Source organism: Simochromis diagramma, unplaced genomic scaffold, assembly GCF_900408965.1.
Source record: "Simochromis diagramma unplaced genomic scaffold, fSimDia1.1 OVJJ01000802.1, whole genome shotgun sequence".
Taxonomy (NCBI): Eukaryota; Metazoa; Chordata; class Actinopteri; order Cichliformes; family Cichlidae; genus Simochromis; species Simochromis diagramma.
The window spans coordinates 9,635,105-9,658,958 of NW_024387492.1; the positions used below are offsets into that span (position 1 = coordinate 9,635,105).

Below are 23,854 nucleotides of genomic sequence, written 5' to 3' on the forward strand. Positions count from 1 at the left end.
CCATGCATGCTGAGCTGCAGTCAAAGGTATAAAAATATAAAGACTTTGATACTGTAATAGGATCAGCACCCATCATACCTCGACGCGCATCATCATTTATTACTAGCTCAGAGCGGGATTACTTGTGGGTGATGTTTGTTTACTGTGTGTGCTGATGCATATTAGTTACATTATGTTCTCTTCTAAAGTGCAAACAGTCATTATGTGCACCTCTTACAGCAATCCTTGACCGTGTGGGTCTATAAGATGATCATTTTATTTATTTAATAATTAAGAACAAAAATCTATAACCATTAAATGTAACAGTTCAGCGCACATTCTGCTCTGCCACAGTTTGTTTGATGTAATCAGGACAAACAGTAATTTAACAGAAAACATGGATATTTCTAGGAAATTAAAAGACATTTTTCAGCTCTTGGCACATGTTTGGCTTTTACCCATAATTCCACTATCACTTCCTTCTATGCCTGCCTCCTTCCCACCCCTCAGTCATGTGAATCCTCTTAGAGGTGGATTACTGGACTACGATGTCCACATCGAGAAGGAAAGCGAGGGCGAGAGATGGCGAGAGAGAAAAGGAGCATGAAGCGTCCAGAGTGAGAGGAACACGCAACAAAGAGAAGAAGAAAAAGACAAAGACAATGGAAAGGACCCCTTGGCCCCATGCAAGCCAGGAATGGGGTAGAAGGTGGTGTTTAGCTAGGGTGAGAACACCTACTTTTCCACAGGTGCTACTATTTGTTTGTTTTTTCATATCTTCATTTTAGTTATAGGTTATGTCTATAAAATAGTGGATAACTTTATGACTTATCCACTGTAAGTGAGACACTTAATGAGTGGTACACTAAGTTGTCTGACTGTTGCTTGTCTGTCAAAGTAATCATATCTTAGTGAGCTTAAAGTGTCTTTATGGCTTTGTGAAATATATATTCCTTCCTTTCTATATTCTGTTTCTGTTTTCTCGTGGAATGATAATGCCCGTGTTGTCTTTCTTTCGCTCCTTGCAGACAGAGCCTCACATGGTGAAGCGCACACTCCGGGTGTCCCACGCCCACTCTTGCTGACAAGGCAGGGAAAGACTAACAACCCGTGGCAGCAATGTCTCTCCTGTCCTTAACTGCCCCTCCCGGCTGGAGCATGTGCTCTGCTCTTTATATCCTCATTGTGTTGCTCCCAGAGGCCAAAACAGACGGCTTGAACGCTACCATTATCCGCAACGGTGGGGGCTCCCAGTGTGGGGAGTACACAAACCAGGTGATTACAATAACCATCTTGCAGTGATGTTCTCCAGACAATAGTAGCACAGCCTTATCACTGCAACAGCTTGCTACTTTTACCGTACACCAGAGATCCATCAGCTAGGTTAAGGAGCTTTCCATCTGAGCAGAAATCAGAATAATGTTCCCATCAAGTACATTTGAAATGCATAAAAAATATAAAAAAAATAATACACTAAGGTGGCAAGACACCTATTATTTTTTAAGTATATATATTTAAGAGATTTTAGGGGGGGAAATCAGACAATTTAAGTGAGGAAAAGATAACACTGTTATGAGTTGATATAAATCTGAGATTATGTATAAGAGCATTGACAAAAACAAGTGAACAAAGACAGCGGTTGTTTCGGCTGTCTGAACCTGTCCTCAACAGGTGATGGAGAATGGGATGTGTCGCCTGGTGGCCACACTGCCTCAGCTGGACGAGCATAGATGCCCCGATATGTTTCGCTGCACAGACGAGGTCTCTTACTGGCTGCATGAGAATGAGGAGAGGACGCAGCAGATCATGGCGCTGAAAGAGACCATCTCTGAGCTGCAGGAGGAGCTCAGGAACCATCGGCATCGTATCAAAGTCCTCGAGCTGCAGGTGCGATTTCCATTTTTATACTTAAGTAGGTGGGAGAAGAGGGGATGCTATACTTAGCAGACTTGAGTCAACCATCAGCAGCAACCCTTTTAGCTTTGATCGCTACATGGAGAATATTGTGACAGTGTGAAAACATATTTTCTTGTTTTATTTTTAAGACTATACCTGTAGTGGCTCACTTTTTTTGCGCTATTATAACTTAATTATGTTCTGTCTGTAGTATTAAATATAGCCACATGTGATCAAATAAGCCTTGATTGCAGTTTTATTTGAAATAAACATGTCCGCCTACGACAGGAAACGTGCTGCAGTTCTTTACTCTGATGTGGTGCTTGGTCATCAAACTGGCTTCTCTCCCAGCATGCCCTTGACCTTAGTCACTAACAGGATTACTCTACTCTTGCATGTGTTGCCTCATTCGTCTCAGTGTGAGCTTAAACAGAGACACTGGTCGGTGGCCACAGATGAAGTAGCTCGTGTCTTGTGTGTTGCACAGGAAGCACAGGAAGCACAGGACAGGGGAGAGGGCTCTGGAGTTTGTGGTGATGGGAGTTGTTGGTGGTGGTGTGTCTGAGCTCTGAATAGATTAATCTGTCTTTAAGTATTACAAGTGGACTTGCTCCACACGTTTCCTGTGTGTGGTGTTCTGGGCATGTTATACCCAGAGGAGGCCCTGGGGCAAACCCAGGACATGCTGGAGAGATTATATCTTTTGGCTAACTTGGGAACGTCTCAGTGTTCCCTCAGATGAACTGCAGAGGGTAGCTGGGGAGAGGGAGGTCTGGGCTTCTGCAGGCCCCATGACCCTTTATGGATGGATGGATGGATGGATCTAGATGTTGGTTTGGCAGATATTGCATGTCTTAACATGTGAATGAAGGGTTCCTGTAACAGATTGGTATATCTGTCACAGGAATGTGAATGATTTATTTCCTTTATTTTTAACTAATTTAAAAATGCACTTGTCTCAGTTGTTGAACGTCCTTTCATTCACATGTGAGTCTGTGTATTTCTATTTCAATGATTTCAGAGTGAAGAGAGGGTCCACTTGAACATCTCCTTGGAGCAGCGTTTTCATGAGTTGGAGCTGCACTACGCTGAAGCCACTACCCTGCTGCACTTACAGGGGACTCTGATCCTAGACCTTCAGGTTATTACCATCTGGGGATATTTTGTTAGAATTTTTTTCTCTCTTTTTTGTCATAAATGTTAGCAAAAGTGTTTTTGAGTGTTGGCCTCTGTTTGTATTTATGTTTAGAACCAACTACATAATCTGACACTTTTGGTGGATAAAGTAAAAAGAAGCCCCGGCTGTTTGATCAACATTGTCCGACCCAATCCTCTCATGAATGCTCACGATGCGCTGCACCCAGGTACATGCTCAAGCAATGATGTTCCAGCAGAGGGTGCCAAATACCACTTGTTGATTTTCTCTGACACTTTCTTGCCTGTTTTACTCTTCTTTCAGAGATCCAGCATGTGAGGAACTGTCCTATAGACTGTGCCTCTATCTACCACAATGGTGTCAGGAGATCTGGCCTTTACACTGTGGTGCCATCACTGGCAGGGATGCCTGTGGAAGTCTATTGCGATATGGACACAGATGGTAAGTCATGTGCAAGCGGTCCTGATTAAAGGGAAGCTATGGTGGTAATTTTCAACTCCATGTTATTATTCTGGGACTCTACTGCAGTAGCACTGCATGATTTACAATCTCACACTCATCCTTGGCAAAGTCCCTGAGTTCATTTCCTGTCTAAAACAGTTTGCTTTAACCCGCACTTCCTCCTCTCTTTAAGCCAACTTTCTTCTGATTTGCTGCCACAGCCATAGCTGTGTGCCTGAAATGACCATATGATCATGTCTACTCTTAGTGATATCATACAGAGCCAAGGGTAGAAATACCTGACTAAAACAGAGTATTTGGAGCAGTCTAAAGCCTGAGCTTTAACTGTGTAAACCCTCATTATTTGAAAACTTTGGACATGATTAATGTGACCATACAACACCAAATATTGTTGTTCATGTGCATAACTTCAAAAGCAGTGCCATAGATTATCCATTAGTTATTTTCATCCAACACATAAATGCAATACCATTTTTGTGACCAAACCTCCTTTAAAACCAGTTCTACTTGGTACACTTGCATGAAGCCTTCACAGTTTGTCTATGGATTTAGGCTTTCTGAGCTGATACAGTCACTTTATTTAATATCAGACCGATTACTGAGATCAGAAAAATGGCCAGAGTTAAAATATGCACTGCCATTTATAATAGCTACTTAATGTTTTCGTCAAATTGTTAAGTATTCTATACCTGACCTATAGTCATCAGCTGAGCAGATGATAACCCATCAAACATGGAATGAATTTTACACTTTCTCCCAGGTGGCGGCTGGACTGTGATTCAGCGGCGATTTGATGGCTCAGTGAGCTTTGACCGCAACTGGAGGGACTACAGGGATGGATTTGGTGAGCTGCACTCAGAGTTCTGGTTAGGCAATGACCACATACATGATCTGAGTGCCCAGGGAGACTACAGCCTGCGGATTGACCTGGAAGACTGGACCAGCAAGCACAAGCATGCCCTCTACCAGAGCTTCAGGTTAGTGTCAGATAACCAACTGTGCAGACTTACATTGGGCTGGATATCCCAAAACATACACAAGCAACTGTGTTCCTTACATAATTTCTTGCAGTGTGGAAGATGAGGAGCATCAGTACCGTCTCCATGTGTCAGGCTTCAGTGGTACGGTTCAGGACTCTTTCAGTTGGTACCACAATAAGCAGGGCTTCAGTACACCAGACAGTGGAAACATCTGCGCTGAGATCTCACATGGCGGTTGGTGGTATAACCAGTGCTTCTACGCCAACCTTAATGGAGTCTATTACAGGGTAAGGATACACAAATTACCCTGCATTTTACATTTTTAAAGATAAATTCTTATCTTCTTCTTCATCATACAGGGAGGCCATTACACTCCCAAAGGGCGAGGGCCGCTGGGTCCAGATGGAATTGTTTGGCACTCCTGGAAAGACTCTGATTATTATTCCCTACGCAAAGTCAGCATGATGATCCGGCCACGCAGCTTCCAAAGCCGCTCGTCACCATAACAATGGTGAGGACACGGGAACTGGCGTCCTTGGCAGCATTTGTAGGGATGAAGATATCTGATGATCAGGACGATGATGATTACACTTTATTGTATGCTCAGGAAACGTTTTGTGTGTGGAGCAGACCTACCCGGTAACCTCTTTGCTTTTAAATCTTATGTGACTGCGGCTGATATCCATGTTGTATTGTGTGAATATAAACATCATCCTGTTCACTGATTATTTCTTTCCCCCCACTCACTCCTGGTAAGTGAATTCTTCCTTGTTTTATACTTCTTTTTGTACTATAGTTTGTTAATGTTGACGTGTAAAATACCAGCCAAAATGTATTTGTGTGATGACAAGGTTGTCTTCTAGCCACCATGTGGAGACAACCTGCAACCGGAAAGAATCACATGACACAGTTTGCTGAACACTCTGCATGTATGTGCATATTTGTAATCACTCTATTGCCAGTTTTATTATTTTGGAGTTCTTCTACTGTTTTAATCAATGGGGGAAAAAAATCATTGAAATAAAAAGGGTTTGATATTACTAAACAAAGTCACTTAATATCTGATACGTGCTACTGTCTCAAAGTATTAGGTCATGTGCTATCTGAAGACTCCATATAAATACACATTAATGTATTAATTGTGCAATAAACACTATATATACTTAATAAAATGTGGCTTAAAGACATGTTTCACATTCAGAAACTACAAGCAGAGCATCCCCTCTCCCCAACTCTCCATCAAGGTCTTATCTGTAATGCATTATAAGCATCTTACATCATGTGCAGGGCATTATAATACATTTATAACACATTCCACAAGTGTTTACATTGACAGCTTTTAACGAGGTCTAGAAAAAATTTACCATCGTGGGTCATACTTTTTTAGAACTTTATAATGCTTTATACCTTCATGCCAAACATTCTGCATAGCATGCAATAGTGTTATATGGAGTTAGAAGAGACATTACATGACTTTGTCAGCTTTAAGTGACAGCACTGTATGCGCTTATTAAAAGCTGTCAATAACACAGTTATGAATACTTACACTTCTTTTTGGGGGGGGGGATGCAGTAATTACAGCAAAAAATAAAATAAAATAATGTAATTGCCAAGTGTTTGTTTTCACACCACATGCCATAAAAAAGTGACACAATCAAATCAGTCTCTGTGGTCATGGTGCCAGAAAGAGGTAGTACTGAGCAGCAAATGTGCAGCTGAGCACATGAGCAGGATGTAGCTCGTGTGAGTTGGAAATTAGACTGTGTAATGCAGGACTCAAACTCCTACAGTTGGCACTTTAAAGCACTGAGTACTAAATGCACAGCACTTTCTATGTCTTGTAAGTTATGCATGACTATAGACATATTTTTAATGGCATGGCATTCATTGCTGTATAATCATTCTACACATAACACATTATCTGTGTTAGTTACTTACATCGTATTGATTTAAACCTGGGGTTTCCACAGACCAATAGCATTTGATGTTACTATAGTATGATAATATGGTATGTGTTTAGCAGATATATTCCCAAAAAGCCTCGGGATTGCAAAATATCAGTTCAATTCTTGCAAAAACTGGAAAATAATTCTGCAAGCTTTCTATATGGTCTTGAGAAGCAATAAACACACTGCGGGTGATTCCATTTGATAAGATCTATTCATATAGCCACTGTGGCCTACATGAACAACTGCACCTGATGGCAGCGTGAAATGAGAGCAGGGTAAAAAGGGCTCTTTCACTTCCTTCACAACAAGAATTCACAAAATGCACTCTTCACACAAGCTGCCAGCTCATTCCCATTCCTGTCCATATCTACGCAAGAATCTGCTGCAGCGAATAAAGGCTTTAGTGTGAGGAAATCCGGGTGCGTAGTGTGCCGTCCCCTCCGAGTCAGAACACAAAACACACAAAGACACACACATACGCAATAAATGACATCCTAATGAGTACAAATCATTGTTTAATAAATCAAACTGAACTTTTGCTTCTTTTTAAATGACACATGTATTGCAAATAGTTCTATACATAACATATCAATTACAAGAAACCCCTGATAGGTGCAGTACAATTGATATTTTCTAACAAAGAGTGAACAAGATTACAGATTGATTTGAAAACTGGGCGGTGATAAGCAAAAACAAGAACACATAATTCATGGCTCTTCCAAACTCCTCTAATAGTACGAATTCTTACAGATGACTTTATTCTTGTACCATCATGTCAAACACAATGACTGCGTCAAACAAGGGCAAATATTCTTTCGAAGTACTGAGAGAAAGTTAACTAGTGTGGCAGGGAAGCACTGATCCAATGACTTTTAGTTTAAATGTTTTAAAAAAAGAAAAGAACAGAAAAGGAAAAAAGAAGAATAGAAAAAAAAGACTCATTCCAGATTCTGTTTCTTAAAATGCAAACTGCAGTGTGTGAGTATGCAGGAGCTTTGGGGTGCCAACCAGGTTGACCATTTCGAGTTTTCTCAAAAGGGAAAACAGGAAGAAGGTGGAGCTTCCTGTTCGCTTTTGAGGAAGTGTGGGATGAAGGGGAGCTGGGAGCTGCGAGTGGCGGTCACACACAGGGAGGACGCACACACTGCCTTTGCTAACTCTTTCAAGATTTGAATCCTTAAAGGAATGCTTCTGCTAACAATAGTGAAAATTTCTTTTTACATATAAATACTATATATGGTAACAAAATTATTCAAATGAAGCTACAGTAAAGCTTGAATATATCCTGGCTGTCCTTATTGGCAGAGCGGAGAATAGCTTTGGTATTTGGCGCCCTTTCCTATATGAATATTAACATGGAATAAAAGTGAAAGGCTGCAGAGCGTTACCTTGAGATAGATGGTTATGTTTGCACGTGAAGCTGTACAAAAAAACAAAACTGTATCACGTTAAAGAATTGCCAGGGTTTGATTTCATCACCACTGTAACTACAACATGGATTTTTTTTCCTGTCTGTGTTAAGAATTACAGCTGCTGTCACTCTTGAAGCCTTTTCAGATGTCGTTCGTACTCTTTAACATCGAAGTAGCGGATACCGCAAAGCAGGGACTGCTGGGATGAGTTGTAAGAAGAGGAGATGAGGTAAGAGAAAAACAGAAGTGAAATTTAAATTAAAGAGGACAGGGGTTGAAAAATGCAAAATAAGCAAAATTATTTTGGATCTTGAGCTGGTTTAAATCTTCTCGTCTCTTAGTGCAAGACAGCCAGCGGCCGCTTTCACATTGTAGTGAACTGACTGTGCGCTTGTCTCAGCTTCGCTGCGATCTGGGGGTGGGGGGGTGCAGAGGAAGACAAACGAGCATTAATACAAAAAGGTCATGTGACGCCTTCATATCGTCACTTTGGTATGAAACTACTTTCTTTCCAGGTAATAAGGAAGTGAAAAGGACAAACTGTTTCACAGTCAAATTTACTGTGAGAAATGCTCTATTAAAATGCCTTTACCGTCTCGTAAAACTTGACTTGCTCCTCCAGGTACAACTGCATGACCCTGTTGTAGTCATAGATACGGTTGCTATGGAAATGGTTCATTTCAGCTGCAGCACAAGACAAGAGAAACCACGGTGATCAGCCTGCATGCAGCGATAAAGCAAATTACTTCAGTATCTGTGACCGTGCTGTACCTTGTAATGCGTAAGACATGGTGCTGGCACGTTTAGCCATGGTGACTTTGTCCTGCTGAGTAATTTTACTGGCGGCTACCAGCTTGTCACCCTCCTTCACTTTGTCTATGGCTGCCTGCAGGGACCAAAAGTAAACAGAAGGCACTTTAGTTAGACTATTTAAACCTTGTATAATAATATGCACACACTGCTACTTGTTAATTTTTGCTTCTATCTGATAAAGGGACAGTTCAACCGTAAAATCAGATATGCATGTTTTTCCCCTGCTGTGCTATTTTTACCCTATCATAGATTGTTTGAGTGTGTGTTGAGCAGTTTTGGGAACTTCCGCTATAGTGATTTCTGCAAATAGTACAGGTCCCAGACATCAACATTCGGGGGCTTCAGAGTTTTCACTTTGCAATGATAATAACTATGAAAAACAGAAATTGCTCACACTTTAGTATGGAGTGCATAGGCAATTTTCTTCTATATTACTTAGAAAGTACTTAAAAAAAGACTGTACATGCAAAATGTGTGTGCATACACATTCCCAAGTTTTTTGTAATCTTAGGCAAAGAAAAGGGATAATAATTAACTTGAACACTTGACATATATTGTAAAGGTGTAGTAGTGATATAGAGGCGGTGACATATTTTAAACAGGTATCCTTATACTGTAGTTGAAGGTTGAAAGTGTATGCGTTAGCATGTGGGGGTGTGTGTATATGTAGATGTGTAAATAAAGGAAGATGTTGGTATGGTGTCTGTACTATCTATATTGTGGCACGCACAGCACCTCTGTTCCTATCAGATACCCCATAACGGCAAATTATCACATTCCAGCCCATTTCCTGTGGCATGGATGTTAGTGTACCTTATGGACTCCAATGGTATCTGGAAAACATCCAAGTAGTCCTTTGTATTCATTGTTGGTCTCCATGAGATGGTGGAGGTCTTTCCTGGGCTGAGAGAAAACAAAAATAGACACAAACATGAACTATAAATGTAAAAAGGTAAAAGTCACCAGTACTTAAAAATAGAAGAAAGTAAAACAGAGCAGGAAGGAATGCAAGAGGCTGATAAGAGAAAATACAATGAAGCCATAATTCAGTGTAGGTTTTTTTTTTTTTTTTGTTTTTTTTTTTAAAAATAGCAGTACTATATATAAAACATCATGTATTCAGAGGAACATCCAACAGGGAGACACACTGGGATGAGATGGCACAGAAATAAAACAAAATATTTAGCCAAACTATCATTTTAAATTGTAGTGCCAATTCCTTTGCTCACTATTGACCTTATTCTGCAGGGGAGTGCTGTTTGCATCCATTTTGGATAACATCAGATAAATTGGACTGGTTCCTTTTGTGCCCTGAGATGAATCCGTGTCTAGTGATCGTATTTCTCCAACACTAAACCACATCACAGGTTTCACTCAACTAAAATCAGAATTCTACCAAATCACTAACAAAGTCTGCCTGGAGCAGGACGAGCTTACCAGACAAATCCTTCCTCTGGAAGCTGCTGGGACATCAAAAAGGCCAAGAATGGACTTTATTACTTTGCACACTCATCGGGTCATTCAGTCAAAAAAACAAAAAAGCCACATTGATACATGAGTCAAAGCAAAACTAAGGAAGCACTAGGAATAAGTTTGCCATAAGCCTCTTCCTGCACAGATAGAAACTGACGAGCAGGACGCTGGGTTAAAGAGGTCAGCAACAGGGGAACTGGGAAATGCTCACAGATATTGAGAGATGCAGTGAACACAGATAATGGCCACAGATAGATGTTGCCCCACCCCTCTCTCTTTATGGTCTGTGTGTGAGTTTCCAGACATAATCACAAGAGGAAAAGTAAGGGTAGACACATTTCTCTTACTTTTAATAGCAGTCACATTAGATTATTTTACAGCAGCGGTCAAAGTACGTACCTGCTCTGCAACCAGCTGAGCTATCTCTTCGTATGTCTTCCCAGCTGCTGTCATGGCATCAGTTAGGGCTGACTCACCTGCAGCGAGAAACACTGTTAAAATGCATCCTACTGTTTCCCAACAGTAAATAACGAACACTCGATTTCAAAACCAAAGTCCACATTACAGCATAGCTCTGATTGCTCCAGATGTCTCCAGCTGTAACCCGAGATATCGGTGTGACAAACACAGAACTCCTTACACCCAGGAAAATGCCTCAAGTGCCCCAAATTACACATGACGCTGAATCGATATTTGTACTCCGTACCTTGGTATCCGCTGCTGGTGAAGACAGAGGAAAGGTTTTGGAAGGCTTTGCCGATTCTCTGATACTCTTTGGGCAGAGCTATGGTAAAACAAATGAACAAAGTAACAAAGACATTTTCCCCCCAATCTTTCTAAGTTGACAAAATATTCAGAATAATGAACATTTAATGTAAATAGTAATTACAGCACGGGCTTAAGGTGTGGCCTAGGTGTGCTAAACACTTATTTAGCTTGAGTGCAGTGTGAACATACGGCCTGTGCATCTCTTCCAATGTTCATGCCCCACTGTGAGGATTTCCTTCACCCCGTCATCCATGGATTTGGTAAACCTGCTAAACTGCTCACATTTCTGTTCTCTGTGAATGAGGAACACCACTGGCATGAATTACGCAATACAGTACTACACACAAGTTACATAAACACTTTTTGGTGCTATAGTTTCTCTTGGTAAAACTCACACTTCTATCAGGTCCAGGTCTGGAGCTTCAGGCTCCATTGTGGAGAAGACCATCACTCCTACCGTCTCATCCTTCTCTGCTTTTCTCTTGCCCATCTTCCAGTCCTGTAACAATCAATTGTTTTAATTAAAAAAGAAATAATTAATGCCACAAAATAAGCCCCAACCCTAAACTATTAGTAATAACAATCTTAGTTTTGATCTGCAACATTTGGCTGAAAGAAAGTAGAATTAACTTCCTGCGGTTGTTTGCTACTGCTTTGCAGTTTATAGTCATGGCCAGAAAAGGGTTTCTGCGATACTTTATAAAGTCAAATTCCTTCATGCCTTTCCAGAGACAAGACTTCCATACAGAAGGCTGGGCAACCGGACAACTATGGGAGTCCATATCCAGCTGTTTCTGCATGATTTTCATTAGTTTTTGCTAGTTAGGCAGTCTGTCTAGTCTAGAATTTACATCTGTGAGCAATTAACTGATTAAATGCAACTGCTGAACAGCACCACAAGGTGATGCCTTTCTGTGTGGAGGTCCCAATCCTGGATGAATGGGAGGGTTGTGTCAGGAAGGGTATCCAGTGCAAAATCTGCGCCAAATCAAACATGCAGATCCATCGCTTGGGAAATAAGGGCTCAGCCAAGAGTACCTTTTTAGTTGTACACCAACATGGAAACACGTCACTTCAGTCAACTGACAATAGCTAGTTATTCTGTAGTTATATATTACATATTATTTTGTTACATTAGCTTTAAATAACTAACTGACACCCCAAATCATTCATGTAAGACTGATTTCAGCAACACAGTCTTAGAACACATACTCAAAGACCTTAAAAGATGGGAAGTGGATGTATCAGTTTACCTTCTCATCCTTGTAGGTGACGAAAAGCTGAAATACTTCACTGCTGGAAATAACGGGGTGCCTGCACATCCTGGTCATCCAACCCTGTAACCGCTCCATACGCATCTTAATAAACTCTTCCTCGAAACGGCCTTTTAAAAGAGATCAATGCGTAAAGAACGGAAAAAACAAATATATTCAGCCATACGCATTTATTGGCTAGTTACCTACCTGTAACCTGCTTATCTGGTAAAGAAGGGATGGGAATGGCTGACCCAAATTTTTCCAGAAGCCTTTCATACAACCAGTCAAAGTGTTTATATCTGTGATTGACGGGTCGGTTTGTGGTCTGCATGCCAGGGGGGAAAAAAAAAAAAAGAAGTACAGCTTCCATTAAAGGAAGTAAAATATACATTTCAGTCCTTCTTATATTTATTTATGCGTCTAAAGATTAGCTTAGTGCATTTAGTTGATTTGATAACCTAAAAAAATAGCTCTTGGATACTTACACTGGGTGTGACTTGGTACTCAATGTAGCTCTTGAGGCCATACATCTTTGAGCCTTTTTTGGGATCAGCTACAACACAGTCTAGCTGGGTTTCTGGGTAAGACCACACTGGACCAACTTCTCCCATCTGAGCACAAAACATGAAGGTTCAGAAGTCTACTGCGCCAGACAAACATATGGCGAGCTGGCAAAAGATGCTACAATACTACTTTATATAAAGGCGAATATTCTGACAGAAATAATTTAGCCATAGGTTTTTAATTATGACTGGTGACTTCTGTGTAATAACTTAATAAGATGCACGTTGATGTTCTAACAGAACTAAAGAAAAACACACAGAAAAAAAACATTTTTGGAGATGACCTACATAAATTGGAAGTCTGTCTTTGCCCTTTACAAGCTGCTTGCAAAGGAGGTAAAGCTCCGGACCCGACTTGGAGAACCCAGGGAACCTGCTCAAAGACACAAGACAAAATTTCCTGATTAGTCTTGTGTAGAGCAGTTATTTGATACGATGTTACCATCATTAGAACAAGATTACTCTGTGCTGCTGCAACTCAGTTTATTATTATCTACAGTAAGAGCCTGAACACACTTTGGCTGAAGTAAATTCTGCTGTCCAAACTCTGATCAGCAGCTCAAACTGTACAGTGCAGCTTATTTTATGTTAAAAGCTGATTTGAAGCCAGGCACATTACTGACTTATTAACTCTTACTTGTTGAGGGAGATTTTCATTGAAGTTGCATGTGATCCGCCCCTCTGCAGTGCTCCACTTTCTCCGGCTTCTGACTCAGCATAACCGCCAGTGGATTTCATGTCATCCCATTCATCGTCCCACTCGTCATCCTCTGCCCCTGAGGTAAGATTCGTGTACACCAAGTTGTTTGTTTTCAGATCACATGCACAAAAAAAAAGCACCGTGTACAACTATTATACTACATTTATAGATGTTCCTACTACAAGAGTTGTGTGAAAATTCACACCTTAATGCTTCACTGAGCTTTACTTAGTGTGGGTCTAAATATAACATAACAGATTTTTCTTGAGATAGAGGAGTCAGTTGTTTGAGCACGAGGGCATGCAGCACACATCTATATCAGAAGCAATGCAAATCTATTAATGGTTCTCATGCTTTAAGATTTTAAGCATCATCACTCTCGTTTTCAATTAAATGGCTAAAACTATTACACACTGCAAAGCTTAAATTTGTCCTTCAGTACGTCTCATTTGTGAAAATAGTGCATGCATACTGAACCACACATGATATCTAGATCATTGCTTTTGTCAGAAGCTGCACACTTCATTTCAAAGCAGGTTTCAAAAAGCATTGACACAGTTCAAAGCAAAAAGGGCTGAGCATGATTTGTTAGGATTGGTGCCAGCCAGACCATTAAAGTCTGAATCAGGCAGCAGGCGGTAAGAGAAAACATTTCCACATATACATATAGCTGCACTGTTCCAACACTGCCTTTCAAAGCCAGACTAGGAGGCTATATAATAACTTAGTTAAAACTGAAACTGGCATGTAAAATATCATATTATACTAACAAATCACACTGGATAAGACAGCAAAGAAAATACACAAAAATACCCCATAAATTACAGCAACTTTCATTCTATCTCCATGTTGGCCTGCCGAATCACATTTACTCATTAATTTTCATTTTTGTTTTTTTAAATATATGTGTCTTTGTGTCCGATCAGTTAGTTGAGACATGTGTGTTGTGTATGTGTGCCTGTTCACTGCTGATAACGCTACTGCTCCAACCCCCCACAGACAAGCACAGGAGGACAAGCTCAGACCCAGTTCAACTCCTTTTTACTGCAATCGGATCACAATCAAACTGAAAACGAAACACTACAAAAAGGCAAAGCAAATGTGCTGCCGTGGTCTGCCACCTGCTCCAAAGCGAGTTGACCAACTAGGGGTAAACACTTGGGGTATATTTAACCTGCTAGTAAGCCACAGCCTCAGCCATTCTCCTCCGCTATCTATCTGTAAATTTAAAATGCCATAAAGGTAAACGATTAAGAAAGGCAGCAAAGGTAGTCCTGCCAAAAGTGTTCTTGTATAAATCTACAAATGTTTAAAAGTTTATTCCTGCACCACTCACCAAAGTCTATAACTGAAAACTATATCTCTGTTTAGTTACTGATCTCTATCTGTGCAGGGCGTCTAACAAAGCTCCTCCAACCTCCTCTTATACAAAGATAATATTGTTAGTGTCAAACTGTACACACATGCTTTAAAAGAAATGTTTCTTTCTTCATATTATTGGCAGTTCACACACAAAAATGAGCAACAGGCTTCCAAAAAGCAATAAACGGAATACCTGTGTAATCAATAAGGTAAGGATATGGGTAGATGTCTTTAGCAAGAGAGAAACAGAGGAAAAGTCTGTTAATTTCCCCTCTGACCATTTTTCCAATGTACTATTTTTTTTATGTATTTGGGGTGTTTTAACAAAAGAAAGTGAAGAATTTAAAAAGCAGCTCAAGTAATATATCCTTCTGAGTCATGAGTGAGGCACAATTTTCCACAGTCTAGAGAAAACAGAATCATGATTTGACCGTTCTGTCCCCGTGCTGGAGCTTCTCTCTGTGGCGGGACTGCACAAGTAAGAAAAACCACAGCGAGGACTTACAGTCACTGCAAATCTGTGAAAATCTGAGTCACGTAGTATTTTCAAATACAGTATGTGGAGTTCAAGATTACAGGTCCTACTGTACATAGCATGCATTTCTGTTCATATCAGATAACATGAAGGACAGGATATATATGACGCAAACACCTTTCACTGGCTTCTCAATGAAAAATCATAATTGCAATTTTAAGATTTGTTTCCATAACATCTATTTCTCACGACACGGGAAAAGAAACATCCAAAATATACATCTGGGTGTTCTTCCTACATCACATATTATTGATTTTTCCTCATACACTCAGCCAGAAATCCTTATTCAGTAGCACTTTTTTCACAGTAGGACTTTTTCCATATATAAAAAGCCTGACCTCTTGAACATCTTATCACTGAGAACAAAGAGTCAATGGACTTTTTCCAACTACTGACAGCAGTTTGTGATTTGTGGAGTAATAAAAACACTTGGTATATCAATTTGTCGCAACAATAGTTAAAGAACTTTAAACACCATGTTATCCAATGGTCTGAAAAAATATGCTAAATTAAACACATAATGCCTCACTTGCATATTTAAAAATGAGCTTTTCAGAAAGCATGATTCAAAAACAAAACACTTGATATCAAGCATGAATCAAAAATTTAACACAAAGCTTAATTTATCTTTTGTATTACCACAGAGGCATTCTCAAACTCGCAAGTTGTTGTCTGTTTGTAATTCAAACACCTTTAACCAGCCGAGCTCAAAAGCTCGCTGCAGAATCACTAAAAAGCACCAAAGGCTGTTTGAAGCAACAACCTTTATCACATCAACCAATTGTGATTGCAACAAAACAACCTAACTAATCAACGTGAGCCTGACTGTTTGATGCATTAAGTGCGAGGGACTCTGAAGTCACTCGTGTTTGTAGAACTGCTCCCTCCCCTGCAGCCATATATACAGTACAGCTTATGCAGAAGAACAGTTTAACAAGTAAAGAGTGAGCTAAACTGTTTCACGAGGTAGTGTGATGAGCCAAAACCATTGCATGACTTTACCTTTCCTGTAACCACATTAAGACGTTAAAAATTGCTTTGAAAATGTAGCTTACATACTTCAGAATGACATAAACACAGTCGTATGCGAGTATTGCTACAAAAGAGAAAGTTGAAATTTCAAACTGTCGAAAGATATTACAGTGATTTTTATGATAATAAAAGGTTTACATTATACTTCTAATAATAGGACAACCATGGTTCCTGAAGCTATCTCGGGTTTTTTTTTTTGTTTTTTTTACCTGGGCCTTGGTAAGCCTGAGGGTGACCATGTGATACAGGGGGCCAGGGGTCAGGAGCGCTCTTCCCAGTCTGTGTGCCCTCTGGATTAGATGCCCAGTTGTTGGTGGAGCCCCCTGATGGGTCCGCGTTCCACGCCGACCACGGATCATTACCATTAGTAGCCTGCAAGAGTGAAACAGAACTTGTGAGGAATGGAAGACGGGCGGTAATAACAAATCAAACGCGAGAAGAAGAGAAGGAGCAGAGTCAAGTCCAATCCTGTATGGAGTCTGTTTAATGAGAAGTTGACAGTAGTTTCAAAACAACATCCTTTTCCAAACATTTGATGAGGACCGGGCTTCTCTGAGGGAATCTGCTGAGAGATAAATCAGCCCGGCAGTGAGTGTGTAGTTTGCATATGCCGCTGTACAGAAGGGTTAACTGAAAAGATCAAAATAATACCCGATAATCTGGAGAAAGAGGCACATGCTTGCATACAAAAACTTCCATTTGTTTTTACACAACCTGTTTTTGTTTTTACAGCATTTAAAAATGCTCAAAAATGCAGCATGCCATGCTTGTAAGGCAGGCATATACACAATTCTAACAACTTGAAGGCATGCAAAAACACTGCTGTTGTGCGTTTCTCTTCTGTTGGTTAAAAAAAAAACAAATCACCGAAAAAAATAAACAGGCAAACTACTCAAATGACATTAACAAGCAAGTGCATTGAGGAACAACACTCTAAGAGCATGTGCTTTTAAATTTTGCAGCTCTTATACTTCTCATTACAGAGCAGCACTTAAAAAAAGTGATTATTACTGATATTTGCATAATTTTCATCATGATTTCTGGTACAAGCGTGTGTTCTGGCCTGATGATTTGTCAGTGTGATTAGTAAAATACATGTGGGGATCATGAACTCTTTTACCACCGATTCATACAGTTTTTCTTTTCTTTTTTTAACAGTGTGTGGGTGCTGATTGGTGGAATGTCTTGTCTTGTGCTGAAGTGCAAGGTGAATGGAGAAGTTGAGCTCATGCTTTTTGCAGGCAGTAAGGGTTGCAGGGGAATTCGCCAAAGCAGACCAATCAGAGAGGATCGCTTGGGCAAAGAATGAGTGAGGGCGGGAGGGCTTGGGTTCATGCTTTTAGGCCACTCCCACCACCCCAAACTCACGGTTACCTCATCAGGGGACGAAAGGTAGGGGGAAACTGGGGTGTCGGGGGTTTCCGGCTGGGGGCTCAAGCCCCCAGCATCCACCTTGAGGGGAGGGGGAGGGGGAAACAAAGGTGACATCATCACAAAGCGCCAGATGTGACAGTATACACTGTGCAGTGCTTTTTGTTAAAGTGATATAGATGTGTCAGAGGAACAATAGCCGACACATTTCCTGCTTTACCTTACTTGCTGAGCCGCAACATATTTTTACTGATCCAGCAGTATGTTCACTATTGTGGAACTTCCTGCCTGCTAACTGAAGATTTTGGTGGACTGCATATCGTTTAAAAATGACATGACAAAGATTAATATCTCCCACACCAGCTGGTCTCACTTCTGCATCTCTGGGGTTGACGGGATGCATTAACGTCAGTACATTTTTGCCATCGCTCACTTCTGCTTTTTGATTGTTTTCTGTAGCGTAACCCTACCATATATCATTTTTGAATAGGAGAATGGAAGCACGACAGATGCACCGCTCTATATTTTGTACACCTACTTACCCAGCATTGCACTAGACTTGTGAAATTGAGAAATCTTCACTGGCTGAATGCATTACCTGGTTTTGTGCAGGTGTTGATGCAGGTGCATATGCATCAAAGAAGGACAGGTCTGAGGCTGCAACATTTCCTAAACTTGGAGTAGGTGCTGCAGCTGATGGGAACACAGAAAACTGCTTATTGAGCTGCAAATCAAGAAAAAAAGAAAAAAGACAATGGAAGAGAGAGAAAAAAAATTCCCATTAGTGAACAGATCCAGACATTCCAGCATGATCTAATGATTTTTAAAGGTGCATCCTCATGCGGTAATGTGATCGTCTCATTTTTCACTCGTGGCTTTGCGAAACAGGGTTTTAATTTTCTCAATCTTTCCAAAAAACAGCAGTGTGATTGAAAAACAGACTGAGTTCTGGTGTTTTTCATGAGGCATTACATAAGCTACAAGTGCAATTGTCATCTGTGGGTTTTATATGATTTGGACACAGAATCAAAACAGTCCGGGAGCAGCTGGGGAGGTAACTCGAGGTCAGACAAACAAGCACGCACCCACCAAAATTTGCAAAGTTAAGCAGATGTTTAATATCAATGCCTCTCACCCTCGCACACAATCGTTAGCTCTTGTGTGGTAAGTGTTTACAGTGATGTTAAGTTGTTAACATCACAGACTTTAGTTTTAAACAACTCTTTCTGTGTCTGTAAATTTCTTCAGAGTGAATCATATCCTCCACATGAAGTCAGAGTTACTGGATCAAGCCATACACCCGCGCGCACGCACGCACGCTCGCACACACAAACACCCAAATCAGCAAAACCCTGAATGAGGCACATCCTGTTGTGACTTTAGTTTCACATAAGAGATGGCACCACAGTATGCAGATACATCTTTGTCTGTGACGAGGTGTCTATGAAATGTCTAGCTGATTAATGTTCCACTGCACCCACGGTACATCATGACCTCGGTACAGAATGTTTTGTTTTCGTTTCGTTTTTTTCTTGCTTAATTTTATGTGAATTAAAGTCTCTTTGAATATTCTATGGGGTTTGAAAGCTCTGCTGGCATCTCCTCCATACTCTTCACATCAACAGACACAATATAACTCACTTCAATGTAGTCTTCAGGAACCAGTCCCACCTCCCCTCTTGAGTTCTGTGCTTCCACCCAGCCACCTCCAATACTCTGAAAGAGAGACCCAGCTGCATATTAGTTACAGGAAAAAAAATACAAGGCATGTACTTAGGTATTTCTCCCTTCAGGATATTAGTTTAATAGCCAATAATCAGATAGATTTTTCATTTTACTAAGTCAGTTAATGTTTTAGTTACTTACTTTTTCAAATTTGTATTAAGTTACTGGAAATTATTTGAATCACATTTACAAAGAAATGTTTCAAAGTACAAAATGTTTTGTCTACAATGTTTCTCTCCGACTACTACTTCTTTAAATGCCACATATTTGTGTAATATGTCCAGTCCTATGGTCAGTTGTTACACAGAGGCCACAATACCACAACATAAAGTTCTGCACTTTGAAGAAATTCTGCTTCACATTTTTAAGTAACCTCAATGCCAAAAACTGAAGACGAAGGTAATAATGTAGCACATAGCTTCTGAACGGCTTCTGATTTACTTTTCTTGCACAGGTCGTATTACTACAAATCCAAAGAGAACCACATCTTTCCTTAAAAATATCCTTTCAATGCAACAAATGTTGCTTGGTTGATATGAAGCTCGCACATTTTTTTCAGTCCTGCTCGACCCACAGACAAAACGTGTACTTTTAACTTGGAAGTCTAACTCTCCACTTACCTTTGCGCACTGGATTAAGGAGATTTTATATACAAATGGAAGAATCACTTACCCATAAACCAAATACTCCAGATAGATTTAACAGGTGACAGGGGCTTTCCTTTAAAGACACCATATTATCTCTATATTTTCTCTCTGCTCAATAGTGTGTGAAACTTTATATTGATTTATATTCATTTATATATTTGAGTTATGTTTTCTTAATGTCAATACTGTCAAAGCATTTGCATCATCTTCAATTCCCTATTTATATTTTAAGTCTGGTAGCCTGGTAGCCTCCTGCTTATTTTTTGTGTTTGTGTCTATTGTGGCAACATATGTATCCTTAACTTTTTCTTTTTTTAAATTGCTTTGATTAATATCTTCATTGCTTACAAAGCTGTCCTGCAAAAACTTTATCCTGTACCTTACATTTTTAAGGGAAGCTGTATGGTAACTAAAACAGGCTCAGTAATAACTTGTACATATGTGATAGCCTATACACAAAAACTACATGTCACCTGTGGGAACCCAACAGATTGTTTATCGGTCACACTTGGATTTGACTCATTGTGAGTCAGATCTCGAGCTTACCATTTAAACATCATTTTAATGTTTAGTACCAAGCAAAAAAGAAATAAACAGGTAAGCCAGGTATGTATGTACACACCTGAGACAAATTCCTCATCAGTGAAGTTGATGAAAAATAAAAGTTCTGATACGCTGAGTCCTTGATAGCCATGACAGAGACATCGATTGGAAAACTATGTAGGACAGCACTTAACCAGTGACCTTTGAACTGTTTGTGGCTGGCAGCAATGACATCATGTTTGCTTTCTGATTTAGTTTTTTTTTTTTTTTTTTCACCTCTTGTCCTTCCTTCTTTTGTCCACATTTGTGACACACGTGACAACGTGAGGTCATGTGCTTTAAGTTTTTTGTTTTTAAATTGGAAGATCCGCACTAAACATTTGATCCCGGACTAATGTCGGCAATGTTGTTGTAGGCAAAGTAATTAAAAAATGATGGTATCCACAACACAAGCAAGTTTTATGATTTAATGATTACAGGCAGATGCAAAAAAAACAAACAAACAAAAAAAAAAAAAAAACCTCATATCGTACACGTCACATCTAGACAGCTTCTTTACAGCTGAGAGTGTGAGACTTTACCCCTGATGCTAAACAGATGAAAAGTAGAGCAGTGTTTGTATTATTTACCTGATTGGTGATAGTAATTGTCTCGCCTTCTTTCACTGACAACTCATTGTTTCCAGGCTCAGCAGTGAAGTCGTATAAAACCTGTGCCTGCAGACAACAACAACAAAAAAAAGTTCTAAGGTTTACTAGATAACTGATTAACAAACTTCAGACTTATATGAGGCCGTGGTGAAACAGGCCAAACTTGTTCTTGGTATGGTATGCTTACTCTCAACTAAATTCTTGCATCAACCAAAACACGGGCAGACCCACAACGTTACCCAGTTCAGCTTAATACAGGAGCCAACAAGGTCTCTCACAGTGACCCACATGTACTAATCTGTCATTCCTCCATGGCCCCAGAGAAGCTCACACACACACACACACACACACACACACACACACACCTATCTATTCATCTATACTCATAAATGAATTTGAGACAGTAGACGGAAACCTTTCCAGTATGTTGTAAGTTAAATAAGCACAAAATTGTTCATTAACCATTGAGATGGAATGCAAAGCTATTAGGAAGCCATCAAAATAACATTTGTTTCAGTGTCCACCAACCACCACCCTGCAGTCCAGGAAGCTGAATGAGGTTTTTGAACAGAAGCATATTACCAGAAAATGACAATAAATGTTTTCATGTCTGCTGATGATCTTAAAAAAAATCAAACTGAATTATCAGGTCGTTCTGTCGTTGGTCCCTCACATACATGTTTTTTACTGTGCTGACTGCTGCATTTTTTATTAACACCATTTATTTTATTTTATTTTATTAAGGATTACTTAAAATAAAAAGCAGACCTGTGTTATTATTCTCAGTAGGATTTTTTGCATATCATAAACCATATCTAGAGTAGAGGGGATATTTAACTTCTTAGTTTTACGTACGGTTTTATCTTTACACACACTCTGCTTCACGTACCATTTCCGGTTCCCCTAAAAGAACACTCATTAGGTCCAAATGCGAACAATACTATGAGCAAAATTATCGTGTTTACAGTGCTGCAGCTACATTTATGGCCCTGTAGTCCTCACCTAAGGTAAACAGTAGTCACATATGGTACGAACAGGGTTTTGAGAAAAGACTGCATTTCCCAGAATTCCGCGGAGGCAGCTATGACCCACAGTGGAAAGGTAGTAAAATGTCACAAGACACTTCGTTAATGAGACACATTTTCCATGTATAGCAAAAGCATTCGTTTCTCGCTGAGCGCATACAGATGTGCGACAAGCGGCCATAACGCTTTTAAAGCAGACTCCCTAAATGCTTTCCGCCTTAATGCGGAGCTCACCGAGTGAAGTCTTCACTGTAAAACTAATGCGAGAAACTACACTTCTGACTGTCCAAGTCTACAGCCCTCAGTATTGGTGGAAAAACAAGCTCCAGGGGGAACCCAAGAAGCCAGCGTAGTCGTGCTGGGGCTTTAAGAGAAGCCCAGGAAAGTTGTCAAACCCACCTTTTGCGCCATTATCGAAGCATTGATCAATCATTACAAAAACAGGCCCTGTAGTTTTCAGGATTTCCAGTCCTCAGCTGGACATTTCCTCCGAGCTTCTCTTCAACTGGAGGCGAAGCAAACACGATAACTCCTCCCGGTGGAAAGCCGCCGCGACAAATGCATTAACACATGACTTAAAAACAGTAGGTCGTTTAAAAACTCAAAAAATCCGAGAAAACGAAAGGTGGGAAGGAGACCAGCTGAGTGCGACTACCAAGTTTGAAGCGCGTAAAGAGCTGCTGACAGTACGGAGGAGGGAGTGACCTGCAACGCGCACAGAAACCGGAAAGGTAGTCCAGGTCCGATATGGTGGCTCCTCCAGAGAGACTACACGACTGTTTAAAATCGCAAATATTTTTTTTTTCAATATGAAGAAGTAAAACACTTCATAATTAAATGATGATTAAAAAAAATACAATATATATATATAAAACGTGGTAACTTAAAATTTTTAACTTGTCGGAAAAAATAAGTAATAACAATAATAATCAAAATAGTAGTAGTAATAAAAGAATTTCTACTATTTGCGGGATTTTTTAAAATTTCCAGTGCGTTTTTTAATTGTGTGTTTACTCACTATGGGCCTGACAGCTCAGAGGGAGTGACCCTGAACCTAAACTTATGTTTACTCTTTTGTTTAAGTCTCCCTCTGCTGGCCTCATTGTGCAAGTGCGTTTTTATTGTTGGTGGGGTTTTTCTTAACGTTTTCAATAACAGCTCAAACGCCTAGCACATGCCAACAGCATGACATCTGTAGTCCTTCTCACCCATTATCACCTTCTCATATATCAAATATTTATTCGAGCCAAAATAATTCCGTGGTTCAGGACTGTGAATAGTGTGGTTGTTCTCTGAGTATTGTATTAAAATCCTAATCTCTGAAGGCCACAAAGAGTTTTTGTTATTCAAAATTTCAGCTACAGTAAGTCTTCATGTCTTTATTTTTAATATCTGAGTTTCAGCTTTAATAGATTTTCAAACAAATCCTAAACCCATGGTTTGTTCTTTTTGTCCAGCTGATGTTTTGTAATTTGAGCTTGAGCTAACCTGAGGAGGGGCATCAGTACTGCCAAATCAGAATACAAGAGGAGAATATAGGAACATGTTAATGACCCC

At 40.0% G+C, this 23,854-nt stretch overlaps 2 protein-coding genes across 6 annotated transcripts; one reads left to right on the top strand and one right to left on the bottom strand.

Moving 5' to 3' along the window:
* Positions 1-298: 298 nt before the first annotated feature.
* si:ch211-203k16.3 (angiopoietin-related protein 1) lies at positions 299-6,168 on the top strand. Of its 2 annotated transcripts, none has more exons than XM_040017621.1 (9): positions 299-728; positions 1,008-1,254; positions 1,651-1,866; positions 2,897-3,016; positions 3,125-3,239; positions 3,335-3,472; positions 4,254-4,470; positions 4,565-4,760; positions 4,833-6,168. In XM_040017621.1, exons 2-9 carry the CDS (start codon positions 1,099-1,101, stop codon positions 4,977-4,979), a joined length of 1,305 nt encoding a protein of 434 aa, XP_039873555.1. In that variant the 5' UTR covers positions 299-728; positions 1,008-1,098; the 3' UTR covers positions 4,980-6,168. The 2 variants fall into 2 exon arrangements, with proteins under 2 accessions (XP_039873555.1, XP_039873554.1); XM_040017620.1 differs by having other exon boundaries at positions 299-704.
* Positions 6,169-6,909: 741 nt separating this feature from the next.
* On the bottom strand, positions 6,910-23,014 carry snx9b (sorting nexin 9b). 4 transcript variants are annotated; one of them, XM_040017616.1, is made up of 19 exons: positions 22,697-23,014; positions 21,252-21,338; positions 19,349-19,423; positions 18,306-18,431; positions 17,711-17,788; positions 16,546-16,708; positions 13,345-13,483; positions 12,996-13,080; positions 12,630-12,755; positions 12,352-12,469; positions 12,142-12,272; positions 11,284-11,387; positions 11,078-11,181; positions 10,827-10,904; positions 10,520-10,596; positions 9,461-9,550; positions 8,606-8,720; positions 8,427-8,518; positions 6,910-8,246 (listed from the first exon to the last, which is right to left on the bottom strand). In XM_040017616.1, exons 1-19 carry the CDS (start codon positions 22,706-22,708, stop codon positions 8,199-8,201), a joined length of 1,848 nt encoding a protein of 615 aa, XP_039873550.1. In that variant the 5' UTR covers positions 22,709-23,014; the 3' UTR covers positions 6,910-8,198. The 4 variants fall into 4 exon arrangements, with proteins under 4 accessions (XP_039873550.1, XP_039873549.1, XP_039873553.1 ...); XM_040017615.1 differs by having other exon boundaries at positions 12,996-13,083; XM_040017619.1 differs by lacking the exon at positions 17,711-17,788 and having other exon boundaries at positions 22,697-23,013.
* Between the last annotated feature and the right edge of the window lie 840 nt (positions 23,015-23,854).

What these genes read in the sequence shown, in the direction of transcription:
- snx9b (XM_040017615.1), bottom strand. An exon ending in TTGGAAGAGATGCACAGGCC is followed by an intron (nt 10,905 to 11,077) that starts GTATGTTCACAC and finishes GTTTTACCATAG; the next exon opens with CTCTGCCCAAAGAGTATCAG. An exon ending in CATGTCTTACGCATTACAAG is followed by an intron (nt 8,519 to 8,605) that starts GTACAGCACGGT and finishes CTTGTGCTGCAG; the next exon opens with CTGAAATGAACCATTTCCAT.
- si:ch211-203k16.3 (XM_040017621.1), top strand. Translation starts at nt 1,099, where the DNA reads ATGTCTCTCCTGTCCTTAACTGCCCCTCCCGGCTGGAGCATGTGCTCT. An exon ending in GTGGGGAGTACACAAACCAG is followed by an intron (nt 1,255 to 1,650) that starts GTGATTACAATA and finishes TGTCCTCAACAG; the next exon opens with GTGATGGAGAATGGGATGTG. An exon ending in TCAAAGTCCTCGAGCTGCAG is followed by an intron (nt 1,867 to 2,896) that starts GTGCGATTTCCA and finishes CAATGATTTCAG; the next exon opens with AGTGAAGAGAGGGTCCACTT.